This window comes from Pimephales promelas, chromosome 1 (assembly GCF_988280905.1).
Source record: "Pimephales promelas chromosome 1, fPimPro1.hap1.1, whole genome shotgun sequence".
NCBI classification, from domain to species: domain Eukaryota; kingdom Metazoa; phylum Chordata; class Actinopteri; order Cypriniformes; family Leuciscidae; genus Pimephales; species Pimephales promelas.
Window position 1 is genome coordinate 10,099,114 of NC_142769.1, and position 15,498 is coordinate 10,114,611.

The 15,498-nt window shown below is 36.8% G+C and overlaps 1 protein-coding gene across 25 annotated transcripts in view; it reads left to right on the forward strand.

Moving 5' to 3' along the window:
• The window catches only part of LOC120477782 (adhesion G protein-coupled receptor L3), a 375,074-nt gene that overhangs the window by 222,892 nt on the left and 136,684 nt on the right, over positions 1 to 15,498 (forward strand). For all 25 annotated transcript variants that reach the window (XM_039669601.2, XM_089125499.1, XM_089125755.1 and 22 more), the window contains one exon: positions 12,126 to 12,926. In XM_039669601.2, coding sequence (XP_039525535.2) covers positions 12,126 to 12,926 — 801 coding nt within the window. The remainder of the gene's footprint in view (positions 1 to 12,125; positions 12,927 to 15,498) is intronic.

Sequence of the window (15,498 nt, forward strand, 5' to 3'; positions counted from 1 at the left end):
TTTACTTTACTATGTCTTTTTTTACTCGCACATATATTATTTTTTCATGATGAATTTTCATAGTTTAGCTTTGAAACTAAAGGTGAAGCAATAAAATCTGCATGAAAGGCATTTGAATTAAAACAATGGAAACTAAAGGTAAAACATTTAACAAGTCATTAGGTGTTCAAGCACGAAGTGCTGAAAACCTATTGTAATTGTACCGATTTTTATTATTATTATTATTATTTTTCTTCTGCCGTAAAACGCATCGTGCAGACCAAACCGTAAGGGCCAGAGCTCTGAAACTTTGTCAGATGGTAGTACAAAAATCGAGGAGAGGTTATCAAATTATGAGCCCGATTGGCCCATAGGTGGCGCTATAGCGACCAATTGCGCGAAGCTGCTCATAACTCCTAAACCGTAAGTCGTACACTCAAGTGTCTTATATCATTGGAAAGCTGGTCACCTGACGAACAAAACGTATATCTCCGATTTCATTTCCGGTATGCAAATTTTTCGGCTATTTTGAATTTTGTTGAAAAACTACTTTTGCGAACTAGTCCCTGGTTTTTTGCCCGATCGGAACCAAACCAGTGCAGAAATGTTCGCTGGAGTCTGATTATCAATAATCATTGAAAAAAAGTGGAAATTTCTATTTCCGGTCGCTAGGAGGCGCAAAATAAACGTTGTGGGAGGAGCCTATTTTACTAAAATGGCTTTAACTAAAGAAGTAAATGAGATATCTTCACCAAACTCGGTACACATGTGTATGAGTTCAATTTGAGGTCACAGTAAAAAAATAACGACGATTGAACACTAGGTGGCGCTATAAAACGGAAAAAACAGATAACCACCTAACCGTCAGTCCGATTGACTTGAAAATTGGTATGCAGTGTCTTGGTCCAAGGCCCCATGTACGTTTATGAGGACATTGGTGTATCTCAAAAAACATGGCCGCCATCAGCCAATGAAGTTTGAGCACCCATGAAACAAGGTTAACGAAGGCCGATCGGAACGAAACTCGTTGGGAATGTTCGACTCATGGCCCTAGAGGTCTGTAAGAATTTTGAAAGAAATTGGCCACTAGTTGGCGCTAACGAGTTTTATGGCTCTGTAATCACGTGGTTTTCACACACCCTCACAATATGTATATCAATTGATAGATCTCCTCATGCTGAACAACTTTGCTTCTAGAACCATTGCTGTCAATCAAATCGTTCGTTAAATATTCACGAATATGTCAAAAACCTACTTTTGCAAACTAGTCCCTGGTTTTTTGCTCGATCGGAACCAGACCAGTCTAGAACAATTCTCTGGACTCTCTAGATCAATAACTATCAAAAAGAAGTGGAACTTTGACATTTGTTTTGCTATAACAGGGTCATTTACAAAAGTAGGCGTGACAAAATGCACCCAAAGCCTATAAATCCTAAAGGAAAACTCAGAACATCCCAAAAATTGATGAGCATATGTGTCATCACATCATTAACAAGCATGCAAAGTTTCATGGAGATCGGACAATAGGTGGCGCTATAACTGTTAAAAAGCTTTAAAACCATGTATTTCCATATGGTGAATTGCCAGTATTGGCTGTAAATGGTGTTTTCCATCTCTGATCATATCATAATGTTAAAACCAGTGCATTACAATTCTCTGGACTCTCTAGATCAATAATTATAAGAAAAAGTTGAACTGCTTCTTGTGGATGGCTTCAACATGTACTGTGTTGAAGCCATCTACTACTACACTTTCAGTGTCCCTGAAAGCGTTGATCTCTTCAATAAACAAGTCAGAACACGTGACATTAAATAATCATAAACATTTTCAGACAGATCGGACAAAATATGCCTGTAGAACAGTTAAAAAGGTGAAAATGATGGTCTGTTAAGCCAATAAGTGGAGTTTTACTGCCCCCTGCTGTTCAAAATAGTAAGTTGTCATGTATAATTTATATTATGACTTTATCAATTCACTAATTTAACATTTACAATCACATTTAGTCAAAAAGTACTATGACAACTGTCATATTGAATTAAAATCTACACACACTCATTCAGTTGTAGATAAATGATAAGAGTAACTACCACTGTTGTCACTGTTTTTAACATAGTTTTATAACATTAGATTACAAAGAAATATCCCAAAGGTGTGTGTGTGTACATCTCTGATCATATCATAATGTTAAAACCAGTGCAGTACAATTCTCTGGACTCTCTAGATCAATAATTATAAGAAAAAGTTGAACTACTTCATGTGGATGGCTATAATCGATGGCTTCAACATGTAGCCTTAAAATGAATGCTCAGATCACAAGACTTGTTAAAAACAAGTCAGAACACATGCCATTAAATAATCATTAACATTTTCAGACAGATTGGACAAAATATGCCTATATAACAGTTAAAAAGGTGAAAATGAAATCAACATGATGGTCTATTAAGAAAATAAGTAGTGTTTTAATGCCCTCTGCTGTTCAAAATAGTCATTTTTACACTACTCAACTATAATTCATATTATTACTTTATCAATTCACTATCATATTTTGTCAGAGTTTATCACTTCAGTTGTTCTGAGTTTTCACCTAATTGCTATTAACGTGGTAAATAGCTGTACTATATTACCAGAATCACATTGAAATCCATGTTGAATCTTCTAAACGCAGCACACAAAGATATGCATTTCAACTTTCAACTCCCAGCTCAATTACTCAGCAACACCAGGATGGGTGTTCAAGAGGGCTCATTGAACACTAAGGTCTGAGTTTCAGATTTTTTCACTTTATCATTCCCGAGACATAAGTTAAAAAAAACAAATTTCCCGTCATTCATTTCAACAGTTTATGTAGGTTGTAAAACCAATGTTGTCCACTAGAGAGAGCAACAGCATTGGTTATTTTTAATCTTTTTTAACCAGTTTCCAGCACTGGCTAACAAACAAATGCTCAAATCTATTTATTATGTTGGAAATAATATTTATAATAATTAATATTATGTTAACCCTTTATGACCTGCCATAGAACAATTTCACTAGAGTATATCTTTGCATTTTTACATGCTGTGCTGTCATTCTTTTGAGCATTTTCAAATGCCACACATCAAAATTATCCTTACTCTCCCAATTTGAAGGCTATGTTTGTAAAAAAAAAATCAATAGAAAGAAGATAAATATCTCAAAAGTGCAATAAACAAAAAGAAAAACAATTAACAAAAAATCTACATAATTTTATTCAATACAAAAAATTATAAATGTCAACCTTAAACTTGTCAATGTGAAAAACTTGCATTAAACAATTTAAAACTATACAGAATACATCAATTAGTTTTGAATATACACTCATTCAAAAAAGGGGGTAAAAATGCCATGTAAAATATTCAAGTACATTGAATGACGATTGAACACTAGGTGGCGCTATAACATGAAAAAAACATACTGTGTACACACAGTAAAACATACGTCAACACATGTACTGTGTTGAAGCCATCTATTACTACACTCCCAGTGTCCCTGAAAGCATTGATCTCTTCAATAAACAAGTCAGAACACGTGACATTAAATAATCATGAACATTTTCAGACAGATCGGACAAAATATGCCTATATAACAGTTAAAAAGGTGAAAATGATATTAATATGATGGTCTATTAAGCCAATAAGTGGTGTTTTACTGCCCTCTGCTGTTCAAAATAGTCATTGTCACACTACTCAACTATAATTCATACTATGACTTTATTAATTCACTAATTTAACATTTGCAATCACATTTAGTCAAATATTAATATGACAACTCACATTAGGTCCTGAATTTAAAAAATGTGTAATCTACACACTCTCATTCTGTTGTAGATAAATGATATTAATAATATGACATATTGTATATGAAGGCTGTAATTCCACTGTTGTCACTGGTTTTAATATAGTTTTATATCATAAGATTACAAATAAATATGTGAATGAATATGCTTATAGTTCAAATAACAAATAAACTATCCCAAACGTGTGTGTGTGTGTGTGTGTGTGTGTGTGTGTGTGTGTGTGTGTAAGCATGAAGCATGAATCATCTATTGAAGTAACAATTGAGTCACTTTGGATCCTTTTCAAAATGTCTAAAGTATGAGTTTGTGTAGATGATAATAGCACTGTTGTCCACTAGATGGAGCAGCAGCATTAGACTTTTTTAAACTTTTTATTATTCTGCCGTAAAACACATCGTGCAGACCAAACCGTAAGTGCTGGAGCTCTGAAACTTTGTCAGATGGTAGTACAAAAATCAAGGAGAGGTTATTAGATTATGAGCCCGATTTGGCCCATAGGTGGCGCTATAACAACCAATTGCGCGAAACGGTTCATAACTCCTAAACCGTAACTCGTACACTCAAGTGTCTTATATCATTGGAAAGCTGGTCACCTGACGAAAAAAACGTATATCTCCGATTTCATTTCCGCCTGGATAGATTTTTCGCCATTTTGAATTTTGTCGAAAAACTACTTTTGCGAACTAGTCCCTGGTTTTTTACCCGATCGGAACCAAACCAGTGCAGAAATGTTCTCTGGAGTCTGAAGATCAATAATTATTGAAAAAAAGTAGAAATTTCTATTTCCGGTCGCTAGGGGACGCAAAATAAACGTTGTGGGAGGAGCCTATTTTACTAAAATGGCTATAACTCGAGAAGTAAATAAGATATCTTCACCAAACTCGGTACACATGTGTAGGAGGTCAATTTGAGGTCACACAAAAACAATGGTGACGATTGAACACTAGGTGGCGCTATAAAGTGAAAAAAACATAAATTTAACTGACCGTTTGTCCGATTGACTTAAAAATTGGTATGCAGTGTCGTGGCCCCATCTATGTGTGTGAGGACATTGGTGTATCTCAAAAAACATGGCCGCCATTGGCCAATGAAATTTGAGCACCAATGAAACAAGGTTAACGGTGGCCGATTGGAACGAAACTCGATGGGCGTGTTAGACTCATGGCCTAAGAGGTCTGTAAGAGTTTTGAAAGAAATTGGCCACTAGTTGGCGCTAACGAGTTTATTGGCTCTGTAATCACGTGGAGTTGCACCCATGCCCACGAAATGCATATAATTGGATAGATCTCCTCATACTGAACCACTTTGCCAATAGAACCATTGCTGTCAATCAAATCGTTCATTAAATATTCACGAATATGTTAAAAACCTACATTTGCAAACTAGTCCCTGGTTTTTCGTCCAATCGGAACCAAACCAGTCTAGGCCTATTCTCTGGACTCTCTAAATCAATAGTTATCAAAAAAATGTTGAGATTTTACATTTGTTTTGCTATAACAGGGTCGTTTACTAAATAGGCGGGACAAAATGCACCCAAAAGCCTATAAATCCTAAAGGAAAACTCAGAACTTCACAAAAATTGATGAGCATATGTGTCATAACATGCTGAAGAAGCATGAACAGTTTCATGGAGATCGGACCATAGGTGGCGCTATAACTGTTAAAAAGCATAAAAACCATGTATTTCCAATGGTAAATTGCCTATATTGGCTGTAAATGGTGTTTTCCATCTATTATGTCAGTGGATAAACGTGTGTTATATAAAACTGAATGCCTTTTGATGCTGTTGTGCTTAAAGGCCTTAAAGGTCTGAACTGCTTGAACACCGATAAATGCTGCTTGCAGCTTTAATTTTTATTGTTTTCATAAAAACCAACCCCTGGGACATGAAAGTGCCCATAGTTGTAGAAACTCCCACACATGCCAAGAGCTTCCATTGTAGGCAGAGCGCAGTTTCGCTTAAATTTATTGACCGTTCTGAGCTTTTCTGCTATCATGAATATCATAGATTTAGTAATGCAATCACAGACGCACACGGCCTGAACCTGCTGCTCAGTTACCGCTGTCTCTGTAGATTACACTGTCTTTGGTATCAACAGATTTGACCCCTCGCAGGAAATTAATTGGAATGAGTTTATATATTTCTAACCTAATCTGGTTAAGTGTATGGATTGCCGCAGTCAGGCCTTGGGTTTAATCAATTTCTCCGGGGCTAAAGCCCTGGAAGGGAACACAATATTTCTGTCCTGATGCTGCATGGCTGGTTAGAGCGGACCCAAATGGAGGAAAATACTCTTATTATTAGTTTTGTGCTCGCAGACGCAATAAATCAAGATGACACAAATTGACAATATCTTAGCATCGGGATGGAATCCGTTCAGATTGTAATAAGAATAAGCTCATTATTATGTCTCGGTGGCCTCTGGCCCCTTTGACCAGCTGTCATTAATGAGCTCGCTCTTATTTATCAAAATTTAAAATGTCAACTTCAAGTTTAAATGAAATCTTTCTGCATGTCCACAATGCTGCTGCTTGAGGGAGAGCGTTTAGAGCCAACCTGCTCCGGCACACCTGTCTGGAAGATTCTAGTAACCCTGAAGACCTTAGGTGTTTCTCAATGTCAAGGATACTTCCTTGGCAGGACGGGTCCTTCCAAGTCATTTCCTTCAGAGGCTAGGCAAGGGTCCTCTTTAGCGTTCGGAGAACATGTAAATGGAACAGGCTAGCAAGTGCACGTCATTGCGTCATTACATCATTGAAAGGTACGCTTCGGCGCTGCAAAAATCATTGTGCTGGTGTACTGCACTGTTTAAATACACTTGACAGTCCTTATTTTGTCTTGTCAGTCCTCATAGAAATAAATAAATAAAGGGATAATGTATAACCAGGCGGTTGTTATAGTGAATACAACCCCGCAAACTCTAAAGCAGAGGGGTCTTGATCAGCCGGTTGTATTCGCTGTAACAACCGCCTCGCTATACATTTTCCCACTTATAACATGGCTACCTACCAAATAAATCAATAATTTGACACAAAATATTGATTTAAAAAGGAGTTTATTCATTCAAAAACGATTATATTACCGGAGTTAACAGAACTACCTCCATATAGCAACATGATCTAGCTGTTAAAACACATGCAATTGTAAAATATGTGACCAACAAAAAAGGCTAATGAAGTAAAAATTAAAAAGTTAATCACCAGTAAAAGGGAACAGCTTTAAATCCCCTCAGCAAATTTGAGCCGATATGTTAAATAGTTTAACAAACATTAAATAAATGGCTAAACTGAAATTATACTTGCTTACATTTGAAAGCATATTGCCGTTATCACTCCGACTCCGCTAACGGTCGACATTTTTTTATTTTTTGATCAAGATAGCAAAGCTGCGCATAGGATTGTGGGTGATTTAAGAGCGCGAAGGCTACACATATGCATCCTTTCCTGTGTATGGGATATTTTCCGAACGAAGGACTCAGTCCTTGATTGAATTTCTGAGGATCCTCGACATTGGAACAGTCCTTCGACAGACGTCGATGACGTAGCATCCTCGAAATTCCGGCTTCCGAGGATCCTTCCTTGACATTGAGAAACGCCTCTTGATTAGCTGTTTCAGGTGTGTTTAATTAGATCTAGAGCTAAACTCTCTGGGATAGTGGACCATAGATATCCATATAGACCCCTTTTGCGCTGACGTCACAGTTACGTCACGGCGCTAGCTGGAGGCAAAACAAAGTGAAAACTGCAGACGGCCAATACAAATCAGCACAGATTCGGCTACATAATAAGGAGCTTAAATAATTGTTATTATTATTAAATGTCATCTTGTTGTGTTGTTTGGTGCAAGAATTGATGAAAAATGAATATGCTGTATCTGGAACTTTTATTTCTAGAAAATATTCACATCATTAAAATCGCACTGTAATGTCACTCTTTACATTGTCGTGGTCTCGGCGCTGGCTCGGCAGAACTGCGGATCGTACACACAAGTCTTGTACAGGACCATATAGGCATCTAAAGATTTATATGCCCTCAGTTTATCTTTACGATCGGTTTCTCTATAAGGTAGGTGTAGAAGTCAGACCACTCAACCGAGGTAACGTACGTTAATCCTGTCAGATCATCCATGCATTGAGTGAGCGTGTAGGCGGCTACGGGTCGGCCAATCTGGTTCCGTCGGTTAAAAATAACTTTTGAAAATAACAATCGCGGTCCTGGACACTGAGTGACCTTACACATTAAGATAATATCGGATTTTCTCCAGTCATTGTTAAAAAACAAGCTAACAATCCTTGCTAACTAGCGTTAGTGAAGCGGCCAAATGGATCTTTCTGCCTCCACCTAAGCTCCGCCCACAAAAAAACGTAAAACTGTAAAAGGGTCTATAAGGCTAGATGTCTTACGATGGAGTGTTTATCGTTATCACCGTCAGCCATCTTGTCACAGACAAGCTGATGTAAGATGAGTGGTCAGCACGAACACAAACACTCTTATCTTGTTGAAATCTTGACGGATTTTCAAACGGTTTGGTTTCTTACAAACGTAATTAACGTGGCTATAATTCTGGATGATTGTTTATTTTTACACTTAATATTCATAAGTATGCCGTGTCATAACTACATCTCTGATGTTTAGAACAAACCTAACCGTTTGAAAATCGGTAGAAAATTGAGCAAGTTATGGTTCTTTAAAAAGTGCATGGACGATTGAAACACAATGTTAAGAGTGAGCGAACTGCCTGTGACAAGATGGCCGCCAGATGCAGACGTCGACCTCCATTGGCCAGCAGCGTGGACGAGACATCTAGCCTTATATGGATATCTATGTAGTGGACCCCCAGGAGCAAGGGGCCGTTTACAAAACACCGTTTTAACTAAAAACGGAAAACGTATTATGCGTTTTGGCCGTTTATTTACATGACAATGGTGTTTGGGGGGCCTGGAAATGCAAACTTTTGAAAATTGGTTTCAAAGTGTACGTTTTTGAAAACAATACCGTTAGTGTCGTCGTGTAAACTAAAAAAAAAAAAAAACGCAAATTTGTGAAACCGTTGACGTCTTGCACATATTACGTTAGTCTATAGACGCTTTCATTAGACGCGTTGCCATGGTGATGAGCTGGCCCAAAGTTAACTTCCGTTCTGTTCGTTTATTAGTGTTTACTGGATAATATGGCATTGACTACAAATGCAGTGAAAGTTAAGGTGATGAGCAGGTTGGTGAGCTGTGGGGTGCAACCTGACCTAGGGAGCAAGCACAATTTTTAAAAATAAAAATGTCAAAGGTTTCCTATGAGGGAGACGGCGGTATTAAAATAGCCTATCTATGTTTATCTGAATGATAAGCGGTACAGTGTTTGTGTTTCCATACATTTATTAGTGGCAGCCCACCACATTCTCAGCGCTGACCGCCACATATTGATTTTCATGTTTTTAACAATTTAAGATGGGGAAAGTTGTAATTGACTGCAGAGTTGTTGCGTGCAGCGCATATTCGCACGCTCTCTCTCTCTCTCTCTCTCTCTCTCTCTCTCTCTCTCTCTCTCTCTCTCTCTCTCTCTCTCTCTCTCTCTCTCTCTCTCTCTCTCTCTCTCTCTCTCTCTCTCTCTCGCAAACACATTGACAGCGGACCAGTCTGTGTATTGAATGGTTAGTATCATAAACAGCGCTGCACAGATCCATCCAACATGCTGTCAATGTGGAGACCCACCTTAAAAAAAGGTTAGCAAGCAAGAAGCCTAGCTAATAAGGAGAGCTATGTTAACCTTATCAAACCCCGTTACGCTCGCCACAGTTTTTTTTTTTTTTAACACTGCGGTAAATCAGACACGTCGGTAGAAAAACATCTCGTCTCCAATTTTTGTTCAACGGGTCTGGTAGTGTCACATTTCAGTTTGGCCAGGTAAAATTTATTTTCTTTGACTGGCAAGAAATACCAGCTACTAGGTTATTTACTTGTTATGGATTGTCTCCGCAAGTCTGCCGGAAGTTAAGTTTGGGCCAGAATAATGCACATGCGCAGTACTGTTTGTTTATGTTGTCACTGCTTGAAGCGTCTATAGGCTCATTACACTTTACTTGAAGGGGTGTGCATAAGACTGACATGACACCTTCATAACCATGACATGACATATGTCTTGAATATGAAGTAGGGTTTATGCATGTTTAAGACAACTGTCATTAAGTGTCTTTCACTCAGTTATGACATTTTCAATGCAAATATGACATTGTTTGAGATGTATTTGTTATGACATCTTGACAAACCATAATATCATAACCTGTCAGTGTCCTTGTCATGACAACTTGACATAAAATTAAGTGAAACTGTCATGCAGTTGGCTTTGACATTGGCTGTCATGAGGCCATTATAGCTGTGTCATGAATATTTTTCGTGACCTCAACTACAGTGGTACTAATTCAATTTGTCATTAAAAAGTTATAATAATGATAATGTAAAGCTAAGTGGTTTCTTAAGTTAGATAATTGTTCTGCTATATCATCTTTATGACAGGTTGTGTTGTCGCTTAATTTTATGTCAAGTTGTCACGACAAAGACACTGCAGGTTATGATGTTATGGTTTATGTCAAGGTCATAACAAACACATATTAAACAATGTCATATTTGCATTCAAAATGTCATAGCTGAGTGAATGACACTTAATGACAGTTGTCACAAACATGCATAAAACTTCCTTCATATTCATAACTTATGCCATGTCATGATTATGAAGGTGTCATGTTGGTCTTATGCACACCCCTTCAAGTAAAGTGTTACCATTTTTTTTACAAAGTGACATCGACTATGGTTTGGCATGCAGAATAAAGCACTGTTAATAGTTTTCGTGGATCTGTTTGAATGGGATCATTTTCGTTAGTCAACGTTAAAAGGAAAAAAAAAATGAAATGGGATAAAAAGTACATCGTTGTCATGTAAACGTACCCCAAGTTTACTAGGTCACCAAGAAACGAAAATCATTTTCAAATCCTTGTGAATTTCTTGCTTCCTGTGGAACAAAAAAGAAGAAATTCTGAAGAATGATCAAACAATAGTTTCAAAATTGTGGTCCCTTAAAATTTTAAGTTTAGTCAAATTGAAATCTGTACCATGTGACAACTTGGATATTTGAGTTGACTTCACTTAAATTTTTAAGACAGCACAAACACTTATTTATTTTAGTTGAAACAACCATTTTTGTTACAGTGTATAGGGTGGCAAGCTTCAAAAATAACAGAACCCCCCCCCCCCCCCCCCCATAAAATATCACAAAATATATCATCAAAATTAGTCTGTATTCCAAGTCTTCATGAAGCAGCTTTTCATTCATTACTTGAATTTCTTACTTTTTAAGTTTACAAGTTTACATTTCAGAAAGAAGTCGTACCTGCTCACTTACTTGATCAGCAATAGAGTGAAAACTGAAATATTGTGAGATATTATTTTATCTCACAATATTTTAAACAATAGTTATATGTTAATTATAATCTTCTCATAGAATATTTTTTATATATTGCAATGGTTTATTTTACACAATTGAGTTCATGGGTTAGATTTAAAATAGATTCTCACCCCCCTTGCATAATTTGGTAAAAAAAAATGACATATTTATTGTATCTTTATAGTGTTTTTTATATTTTTTTTTATTTATAGAATAGCATTTAAAAAGTAAAGGGCAAAGCAATAAAATCTACATAAAAGACAGTTGACATAAAAATCATAACAAGACCGTTTTAGTGTGATATTTTTTTTTTTATATTGTTTTACTGAAAATCAACCCCTGGGATATATTAGAAGAATCTAAATTTAACTAAAAAGCATATTATAAATTCAAATTCAAATAGCAACAAAAAAGTCTATATATGTGTTATTTTTTATCAGTCAGTCAAACAACATCTTATCTAAATGAACACGTCTTGGTGAGAATAAGATACAATCATACAACAATATGCTTCAGATGTAATGTGTCACGTTGTGAGAGTACCAGTCAATGTCTAGTGAAAGTGATATGGAGGAATCTTGTCGAGTAAAAATACAAGAGAGCATCGGCGGTTTGTGAGAGCTGCGTTTATGTTTAAGAACTGTGAAGGATTGTCATTCTCATAACTTGCCATAATCTGTTTATCGGGTTCCTTTTATATAATGTAATGGATCATTGAAAGCAGCCCAAATGTGTCTACTTAACAACACATTTCTAACTTATCATGCCATTGTGTACACGGCACAGTGAGATATTCTCCATCTTATCCATCCAGATAAATGAAAATGGTCATGAAGTGAAGAGGCTTGATGCTTTCAAACCCACGCTCACTTGTCTTTCTCTCTCTGTTTGTTTGCAGTTTTCTTGTGCCCAGGGCTCTTGCGTGGCGTTTATCAGAGCGAGCATCTGTTTGAATCGGACCACCAGTCGGGAGCTTGGTGTAAAGACCCCCTTCAGGCCTCGGATAAGATCTATTACATGCCCTGGACGCCGTATCGCACAGACACCCTCACCGAATACTCCAGCAAAGAGGACTTCGTTGCAGGCCGACCCACGACCACCTACAAACTTCCCCATCGGGTGGACGGCACCGGGTTCGTCGTCTACGACGGCGCGCTGTTCTTCAACAAGGAGCGCACGCGGAATATCGTCAAGTTCGATCTGCGCACTCGCATCAAGAGCGGCGAGGCCATCATCGCCAGCGCCAACTACCACGATACGTCTCCATACCGTTGGGGCGGCAAGTCAGATATCGATTTGGCAGTGGACGAGAACGGACTTTGGGTGATTTATGCCACGGAACAAAACAACGGACGGATTGTGATCAGCCAGCTGAACCCGTACACTCTGCGGGTGGAGGGAACATGGGATACGGCCTACGACAAACGCTCCGCTTCCAACGCTTTCATGATCTGTGGAATCTTGTACGTGGTCAAGAGCGTCTACGAAGACGACGACAGCGAATCCACTGGGAATAAAATCGACTACATCTACAACACGGAGCTGAGCAAAGATGGCTATCTGGACATCTTTTTCCCAAACTCGTACCAGTACATCGCCGCCGTGGATTATAATCCCAGAGATAATCTGCTTTATGTGTGGAATAACTACCACGTGGTCAAATATTCCCTGGATTTTGGAGTACTGGACAACAGGCTAGGTAAGAGCTAAAACGTTTGCTTGAATTTTTGTTATTTATCTTGAAACATTTTCTCAGAATGAATTAAAAAAAAATGTATTGCATAGCAAAATTAAAAGAAAATAACCAGAAAGACCCTATGGAATCAATGTCCCAGACAATAGCATTAGTTCCATACGAGATCCGGCCCACATCTGGTACACATGGATTCCACACGGCCCAGATTTGATCTCACACTATGTTGCTGTCAAGGTTTGTTAACGTTAGGGTTGGGTATCGTTTGAATTTGAACGATTCTGATTCCGATTCCTTGTTTCGATTCCGGTTCCTAACGATTCTCGATTCCGATTCTTTTAAGAGGCAGGGTCAAAAAAGTTTAGCTAACCTTGCTAACCAACGGTCTTTCTGAAGGAAATAATCCTTTCTGAAGGAAATACTCCTGTCACAAATACTCCTTCTGTCACAAATTTTGCATTTTGCCGAGATTTCGTGATTTTTAGAAAAGTGAAGCCACACTTTGGACCGCTGACGTAAGCTACTAATGTTCGACTCGCACGGTTATGCCAACACTTCCGGTAGACGCTTCTTCGTTGGTGTTGTTCAGCGGTTTCTTCTTCCGGACGGCGGACTGTGAATATCAAAACTAGGAATCGAAATTTTAACTTTTGAACGATTCCGGGAAAAACGAAAAGTTAGTCCCGGTTCCAATTGATACTCGATTCTCGATACCCAACCCTAGTTAACGTGTTGTGATTCAATTATTAGTTCGATTATTATTTTCAACTTGCTAGCCTACTCCTAGAAGTTGACAAATTCATGATGGTCATCACAGCTTTAACATAAACAAAATGTTATAAAACCCTTTCATGTATATAAAGGAAAATAACCCTTTCATATTTGTATATGTTCTGCCCCAACTTCCTGTTTCTACAGGAAATGTGCCAGAGCAAGAGAAAAACACCACAGTCATGGTGTTTATTGGAATAAGCCTATTTTTAGGACAAAGATTGTTTTGCATTGTGACATTTCATTTCCATAATGTAAAAATTTAAAAAGTCTCATTACTATATAATGAGAAGTTTAATTCTAGAGTACTAGATATAAAGTAAATTGCAAAGTATTTATTCAGTACATCATATTATTTGTTGTTACTTTTTAAATGTATACTGTATTTCATATACAAATTATTGGAACAAAAACCTAATGAGAATCAACAGATTAATGTACTGTATATATACTGTTTAAATGTAGCATAATGTCACAATGCAAAACAATACATGTATTTATTTTTGTCATGCAAAATATGATACTTTTATTTCTTTTGATTTTAGGGTGAGATATAGGACATGTTTTCATGAGATTCACCCCTCCTTCTTTAAACTAGCACATTTACTAATAACATTTTAGTGCTGCAGTTGGAAACATTGCCTTTGATTTAGTTAGAGTTGTTTAGTGTCTGTGGGCGGCACACAGACAGAATAAGCTTCAATGGTGTTTGCTTGAGTTATTGGTGGAACCAGAAAGTTTAGAATGTCCTCTTTAATTGGAAAGCATCTAGTGAAGTTAGTGGAGGGAAAGTTCATGGCTTCTTACTGAAAGCAAGAATGTAGTCGCTTGGGCTGGCGGTAATTACAGAGTGAATGGTACTCAATGTGTGACATTCCTTTCGCCATTTAATTAAAAGCTTTTTAAAGAAATACAACTTTCATAAACATCTTCACTAAGACCGTGGGAAACACATTGACTTCTGCACAGTAATACGCAGAAGATGCATTAGGTGGTCACTAAAGGAAAACAAGTCAAATAGCTTACAAAGTGTGCTAATGTGTGTGTGTGTGTGTGTGTGTGTGTATTAGGGCTGTGCAAAAATTAATTGTGATTAATCGCATCCAAAATAAAAGTCTGTGTTTACATAATACAGTATATTTGTGTGTGCTGTATATAATTATTTTGTATATATATAAATACCTATGCATGCATGTATATATTTAAGAATTATTTGCGCTTAAATTCGGTATATATATATATATATATATATATATATATATATACATACATATATATATATATATATATATATATACATACATAATCTATATTATATAAATATAAATATTTTATATATGAATAACACATTTTCTTAAATATATACATGCGTGTGTGTGTGTATTTATATACAAAATAATTATATACAGCACACACAAATATATTATGTAAACACAGACTTTTATTTTGTATGCGATTAATCGCAATTAATTTTTGCACAGCCCTAGTGTGTAAAGGGTTCGATATAGGTTATATATATATATAAATATAAACCTAGTGTGATAGGGTTTTATATATATATATATATATATATATGAAGAGTTCAGATGCAAAAGCCTCTAAGTGCCATTTGAAATTTTCTTCTAGAATGATCATTTTTATCAAGCTTGTATATTTAGGTTCAGTGATTTCACTTAAATGGAATGATAATTACCTATTAATTGTTATTTAAGTGAAATTACTGAACTTAGATATACAAGTTTGATAAAAATCATCATTAAAGAAGAACATTTCAAATTGCATTTAGAGGCTTTTGCATCTGAACTCT